The following is a 6,997-nucleotide window of genomic DNA, read 5'->3' as shown; positions in this document are numbered from 1 at the left end:
TTTCGACGCTCGAAATCGCCTCTACGCTTCCAGGAACCACGCTCGGACATCTCCTCGACGTCCGGAGGATCGCAACTAAGCGGCCTATACGCGCGCGCCGCAGAGCCGGGCGATCTGGGGCAGCCCCGGGCCGACGGCGTCGCCCGCGCCGTTGAGGACGGACGCGATCGACCCCTCTCCGTTGAGGAAGACGGTCGTCGGGTTGACCCAGGTCGCGTTGCCGACGAAGCCCGACGGCGCAACAACGGGGTGGTCGCGAAAGTTCGCGTAGACGCCCGGATTGTAGACGACGTGGCCGTCGACGCCCGGCGCGACGCGGTAGGCCGCGAAGTCGTAGCTGTCGACGTCGTAGGGCAGCTCGCTCTGGTAGAAGAAGATGGTCCCGTTGTCGCCCTCCCAGACGACGAGGTCCTCGAGCTGGTGCTCGACCGCGAGGCCATAGAACGTCGCGTCGTCGCCGGCGACGCGGAGGCCGTTCGCGACGGCGTTGGCGCCGTCGTAGACGAGGCCTTCGGCGTCGTGGTCCGCGCGCCAGAGCCACACGTTGTCGCCCAGGACGCCGTCCGCGTCGACGGCGACCATGGTGTCCACCTTCCCCGCCTCGGCCGCGCCTTCGCGGAAGCGGCCGGACCGCGCGTAAATGTCGAAGAGCGCCGTCCCCGTCGCCGCCGCGGCGACGGCGAGGAGCGCGTCGAGGGGCGCGGGCCCGGCTTCGAGGATGAGCCCCGCGACGCGCGCGCCGGGCGCCTCGACGGAGACCAACGCGCCGGCCGTCGCGTCCGTGCCTCGGAGCGTCGCGAGCCCCAGCCCGAGGACGCACTGGCCCGGCGTCGCGACGACGAGGGGCGCGTCCAGGTCGTAGATGCCCGGCGACAGGACGAGCGACAGGCCGGCGGCGAGCTTCGCGTTCAACGACGCCGCGTCGTCCTCGGACGCGTCGGCGACGTAGACGCGGTCGAAGCCGACGACGGTCGCGGCGCCGTCGTCGCCGTTGACCCAGCTCGGGCCCGCGGCGTCGGACCGCCGCGCCGGCACGACGAGCTCGTAGGCCGTGTCCGCCGCCCACCGCACGTAGGGCTTCTCGGCGGCCGCCGGCGCCGTCGGCGCCGCCGCGACCGCGAGGTCCGGCCCGCGCGCGGACGGCTCGTCGCAGCGGCCGGCCGGCGCGCCCGCCGCGCCGGCGAAGACGAGGGACCAGACGCCGCCGACCCAGCCCCGCGCGAAGTCGCAGGTCCGCGCGACGTACTGCTGCTGGGACCCGCTCCGGACGGCCCCGCGGACGACGCTGTCGGCGACGAAGCCGCCGCTCGCGTAGCCCGCCGCGTCGCCGCGCTCGTACTGGAAGAGCAGCAGGTCCGCGTCGACGTCGACGCGCCGCAGCGGCGACGCCTGCGACGCCGCCCAGAGCGCGCCGGCCGCGCCGGTCCACCACGCGCGCGTGGGGGCCATGCGGAAGTTCTCCGCGCCGCGCCAGAACGTGTTCAGCGCGCCGACGGCGAAGTCGGACGACCCCTCGACGCAGTAGACGCCCCGGGCGCCGACGAAGGACACGTCGCCGGGCCGCGCGCCGAGGCCCAGCACCTGCGTGTAGTAGCCCACGGGGACGTCCGCCGCGTACTCGCCGGGCTTGAAGAGGAACGCGAAGCGCCCGGCGCCGAACTGGCCGCGGTCCCCGGGGCCGCCGTTGGTGGCGTAGGCGGCGGCGACGGCCGCCTCGATGGCCTCCGCCGTCGACGTCTCGTCGAAGACGGCCACGGTCTCCGGCCAGTTCGGCGGATTCGGCTCCGCGCCGCGCGGCCTCGACGGCGCGCTCGACGGTTCGTACGACGACGGCGCGCTCGACGATGACGGTGCAGGAGACGACGGCGCGAGGGATGGTGCGGGGCTGGCGTAGGTCGGCGGAAGCGATGGCGCGAGCGAGGGGCTGCTCATCGAGGCAGCCTGGACGGTGCCGCGCAAGCGGGCGCCGGCGGTGTGGAGCCCTGCGAGGAGGAGGAGCTTGGCCATGGACATGGTTACTCGTCGCTGCCCTGTGCTTTGCATTTGTTCCATGCTCTCATGCCAAACCGGCGCTCCGGATGAACCAATCAAACGTCGAGCTTCGGGCCGAGGGTGTTGACCACCGGTATGCCTGGTAGTATGCGCCGGCTATGCGGGCTTTATGCGGGTGGTATGCGGGCCTTATGCGGGTGGTATGCGGGTGGTATGCGGGTGGTATGCGCCTGCTATGCGTCCGCTATGCGTCCGCTATGCGTCCGCTATGCGGCTGCTATGCGGCTGCTATGCCGGTGTATGCCGGGGCTGGTGTATGCCTGGTGGTCGGCCCCCTCTGGCTTCGGGGCGAACGTGTCTCTCGGCGCAAGTCTCGGCGCCGCCGGGTCCCGCCGGGGAGGCCTCCGGGGGCTTGGATTTACTCGGCGCCCCGCCTACGGCCGGGCGCCGCGCGCGGCGAGGGCGAGGAGGGGGAGGAGCCCCGCGCGCGGCGCGCACCCCGCCGCCGCGTCGACCGTGTCCGTGCCCTGGTCGACCGTCGCCTCGGAGATGGCCGTCGTCGACACGGCCGCGAAGGTCGCGGACGCTCCCTCCTCGGCCGCGGCGCTCGCGATGAGCGCGTCCATGTCGGACGCCGACGTGGCGCCAATGGCCGCCGTCACCGCGGAGGCGTCCTCGCCTGCGAGGACGGCGATCTCGTAGGCCACGGTGACGTCCGCGGAGAGGCGGCGCCGCGCGGCGGCCGCCGCGAAGGTTAGCGTGACGCGGTTCCAGGTCACGCCCGCGGCGTCGGCGATGGCCTCGGCGAAGACCTGGGCGTTCGCCTCGGCGTCGGCGAGCGACAGGCCCGAGATCGTGAGGTCGCCGGCGACCGTCGCCGCGCCCGCCGTCGGGCTCGCGACGATCTCGGGGAACGTCGGCCGCAGGTTCAGCGTCGGCGCGGGCGACGGCGGCCGGACGTAGAAGAGCTCGCCGTCGACGGTCTGGAAGTAGGTGTCGCGGCCGTGGTATTTCGAGTAGGACGAGTAGACCATGACGTCGTCGAAGGAGCCGCCGTTCTCGAAGACGATGGAGAAATACAAACCCTCCATCTGCCGGAAGTCCGGAGACCAGAACTCGACGTGGTACATGCCGTCGAGGAGGCACTCGTACTCCGTGAGCGCGTCGATGGACTCGTTGCGGAGGAGCACGGGCCGGCCCTCGATGGGCTCGCCCCACCAGTACATGGACACGGGCGAGAAGGCCGCGACCGACGGCCGGAACGTCATCTTGTAGCGGTACTTGCCGTCGGCGCAGGCCGCGGACGGGAAGGGCGTCGCCGACGGCGGGTCCGTCGCGGGCGCGCCGCCGCCGGACGACGACGGCCGCCCGCCGCCGCCGCCGCCCCACTGGGGCCGCGGCGTCGGCGGCGGCGTCGGCGTGCCGCCGCCGGCGGGCGCGGCGACGGGCGCGGCCGTCGGCTTCGCCGTCGGCGCCGGCGCCGCGGCGGCCTGGGGCGCGGCCGTCGGCCGCGGCGTCGGCGTCGGCGTCGGCACGGCGCAGATGGCCTGGACGCCGGCCATGGAATAGATCGCGTAGAGGCTCTGGTCCTCGTAGCAGTCGTGGAACGTGTTCGACACGTAGTAGGCGCCCGACACGACGAAGAGGTACTGGAAGAAGGACGTCGCGTCCGCGTTCCGGAACGAGCAGCGCGGCGCGGAGCCCGACCCGCAGCAGCTCCCCGTCTCCGCGTGGTGCATCTTCGAGAACGTCTCCTCGCCCGTCCAGTAGGCGTCGCCCTCGAAGTCGCCGACGATGGTCAGCGAGTCCTGGGAGCAGCAGGCGTCGCCGGAGCCGCCGCAGGCCTCCGCCGCGGTCGTGGGCCCCCGCGTCGGCGCGTCCGTCGTCGGCGCGAGCGTCGCCGTCGGCGCGAAGGTCTCCGTGGACGTGATCGTCACGGCGTGGAGGTTCGTCGCGTCGTCGGTGGACACGGCGACGGTGAGCATCATGACGCCCGGCGCCGCCTCGTCGCCGACGTCGAGCACGACGGAGTCGCCGGGGCCCAGCGTCGCGTCGGAGATGGACGCCGTGTCCGGCGTGCCGTCGACGAGCAGCGTCTCGGAGATCGTGCCCGTGCCGCCGTAGGTCGCCGTCGTCCAGTAGTTGCCCTCGCCGCCCTGGTCCGCCCAGGTCAGGAGCACGCCAGCGGCGCGGCTCTCGACGTAGAGGTGGCGGTAGTCGAGCGCCGTCGCGACCTCGACGGCCAGGACCTCGTCGGCGACGGCGCCGCCGTCCGTCTTGCCCAGCACGTAGGGCCCGCAGGGCGTGCACTGGGGCGCCCCGTCGACGTAGGGCGCGACCTCGACGACGTGGGCGTCGTCGATCCAGTCCATGCAGAGCTTGCCCGCGGCCGTGAAGTGCGCCGACAGGTCCGACGACGACAGCGACCCCTGGCCCATGACGTCGTAGGACGAGGCGTAGTCCGTGTAGTCGCTCGACGTCGCGTCCCACCAGGCCGTCGCGCCCCGGTCCGTCGCGGAGAACGCGGCGTGGTTCATCGCGAAGTTGTGGCCGAGCTCGTGCGCGATGACGTTCTCCCAGCCGCCGTACAAGTTGATCGCGCTGTACTCGAGGCCGACGTAGGCGATGCCCCCCCAGTAGAGCCCGTCGCAGTAGGGGATCACGGTCATGTGGAAGTCGTAGGCGGCCAGCGCGTAGCCCTGGGCCTCCGCGGCCGCGCGGCACATCGTGTCGACGGACGTCGCCGCCTGGTCGCCGTAGGAATCGAGGTAGACGTAGTCGCCGCAGGTGGCCTGGTTGAAATCGACGTTCGCGTAGACGTAGGTCGCCGCCAACGAGAGGGACCCGAAGGAGGCTTCGTCCAAATACGCGTTGACCGTCACCATCATGGCCTCGAGGGCCCCCTGGGCCTGCGTCGAGCCCGTCGTGCCCAGCAAGTTCGGGATCTCGGACGCGTAGCCCGCGTCGCAGTCGGCGTGGTACTCGTTGGGGCAGGCGATGTAGATCAGGATGCTGCGCGCGCCCGTGGCGTAGTCCGTGACGGCGTCGTCGAGGAGGTGCCGCTTGTGCCGCCGGCGCCGCGCCGCCGCCGCGCGCGCCGCGGCGGCGTCGCGCGCGGCGAACGCGTCGTCGTGGCGCGCGCCGCCGCAGAGCACGGCGGCCGTGCCGTCGCCGGCGGGCTCGCAGCGCACGGGCGCCCCGGAGGCGACGAAGGCGCCGTCGACGGCGACGCCGACGACGGGGAGCCCGAGCGCGGACGCGTGACCGAGGCGCCGGTCCGCGCCGCGCGCGACGGGCAGCGGCGGCCCGCCGCCGGGGAGCCGCGCCGTCACGGTGCGCCGGGCGCTCCCGCCGTCGAGGGGTCGGGCGGCCGCGACGACGACGTCCGCGACGCCCGCGTGCGGCGCGTCGGCTCGGCAGTCCGCCGGCAGGCGCGCGCGGCTTCCGAGCGCGAAGCCGAGCTCGACGGCGTCGTCGTAGCGGCCGTGTTCGACGTGGGAACGTAAGACCTCCAACCGCCGCGCGCAGGCGAACTCGAGGGCCGAGGCGTTGGCGGCGGAGACGACGGCGTCGTGCGCCGCACGCGACTCGAGGGGCAGCGGGCCGGGCAGGAGGCCCCGGGGCAGGGCGCCGCGGCGCGACGGCGTCTTATGGGCGTGGGTGGCGACGCGCGACGACGCGAGCGTCGAGGAGATGAGAAGCACGAGCGCGTGGGAAGAAGCCATCGTTTCAGCGCGTTCCAAGGTCCGTTACATCACGAGACTCATGATGAATTCATCGTGCTTCGTTGCCCTTTTTTTCAGGCGAGGTGTGACGACGCTAGTTTGCATCGACGCAGCCGCTGCCGAATCGCGACGCGTTGCTTCTTGCACCGTCGACGCGTTGCATGCGCCTGTGCCTCAATCTGCTCATGGCGGCCATCGCAAGCGCCCTTGCGGGGCCGCCATCAAAGGTCAAGCTCGTCGCCTTCGACCTCGACGGCACGCTCTTGAACACGGACCACCAGCTCTCCGCCGTAACGCTCGGCAAGCTGCGCGAGCTGCACGCGCTGGGCGTGCCGTTGGCCTTCGCGACCGGTCGATCCGGCCCCGCGGTCTACGAGCACGTCGCCGCGTTGCGGCTCGAAGGCGGCCCGCTGCCGTGCGTCTGCTACAACGGCGGCGTCTGCTTCGAGTTCCCGCAGCCCTGCGCCGACGGCGCCGACGCGCGCGATCGCAAGACGATCCTCTTCGCGTCGCCGATCCCGCTGGACGACGCCGCGGCGGTCGTCGCCTACGCGGCGGCCGAGGGGCTGCTGGTCCAGTACTACGTCGGCGACGACATCTTCGTGTCGCCCCGGAGCGACGCGCACCTCGACCTCGTGCGCCGCTACGGGGAGCTCACGGGCGCGACCCACGCCCACGTCGACGCCTACCCGTCGGACCTGGAGCCGGCGAAGATGCTGCTCATGACCGACGACCCGGACGCGGTCCTCGCGAAGGTGCTCGCGGCGCAGGCGTCGGGCGCGCTGCCCGCGGCGCTGACGCCCATCCGGGGGTCGCCGCCCTTCTTCGTGGAGCTGCTCCGCGGCGACGTCTGCAAGGGCAACGGGCTCAAGCGGCTCTGCGAGCTCCGGGGCATCGACGCCGCGGACGCCGTCGCGTTCGGCGACGGCGAGAACGACGTCGAGTTCGTGTCCTTCGCGGGTGTCGGCATCGCCATGAAGAACGGGCGCGACGCCGTCAAGGCCGTCGCCGACCGGGTCACGTCGTCGACGAACGGCGAGGACGGCGTCGCGCGCGCGCTCGCGGAGCTCCAGGCCGAGGGGCTCCTGCCGCGCGAGTAAAGCACGGGGGCTTACTTCTTCTTGCCGCCCCACCACGACTTCTTCGCGGCGGGCTTCGCGGGCGAGCTCGGGTCGGAGTCGGAGTGGTGGAGGTCCGCGGCCGTCGTGAGGCCGCCGGCGCCGCTCTTGAGGCCGTCGACCTCGGCCGCGAGCACGGCCGTGGCCATCTTCGCCTCGCAG

At 72.9% G+C, this 6,997-nt stretch overlaps 2 protein-coding genes across 2 annotated transcripts; one reads left to right on the top strand and one right to left on the bottom strand.

The window, feature by feature from the left end:
• Nucleotides 1-84: 84 nt before the first annotated feature.
• AURANDRAFT_61097 (hypothetical protein) lies at nucleotides 85-2,013 on the bottom strand (the record flags this gene model as incomplete). The annotated part of the gene is made up of 1 exon (XM_009034734.1): nucleotides 85-2,013. One exon carries the CDS (start codon nucleotides 2,011-2,013, stop codon nucleotides 85-87), a length of 1,929 nt encoding a protein of 642 aa, XP_009032982.1.
• Nucleotides 2,014-5,944: 3,931 nt separating this feature from the next.
• Nucleotides 5,945-6,778, top strand: AURANDRAFT_5285 (hypothetical protein; the record flags this gene model as incomplete). The annotated part of the gene is made up of 1 exon (XM_009034607.1): nucleotides 5,945-6,778. A coding segment is annotated over one exon (834 nt), but the record flags the coding sequence as incomplete, so codon positions are not given.
• Between the last annotated feature and the right edge of the window lie 219 nt (nucleotides 6,779-6,997).

The sequence above is a fragment of the Aureococcus anophagefferens genome (assembly GCF_000186865.1).
Source record: "Aureococcus anophagefferens unplaced genomic scaffold AURANscaffold_2, whole genome shotgun sequence".
Lineage (NCBI taxonomy): Eukaryota > Pelagophyceae > Pelagomonadales > Pelagomonadaceae > Aureococcus > Aureococcus anophagefferens.
This window is presented reverse-complemented; position numbering and strand designations above follow the sequence as displayed.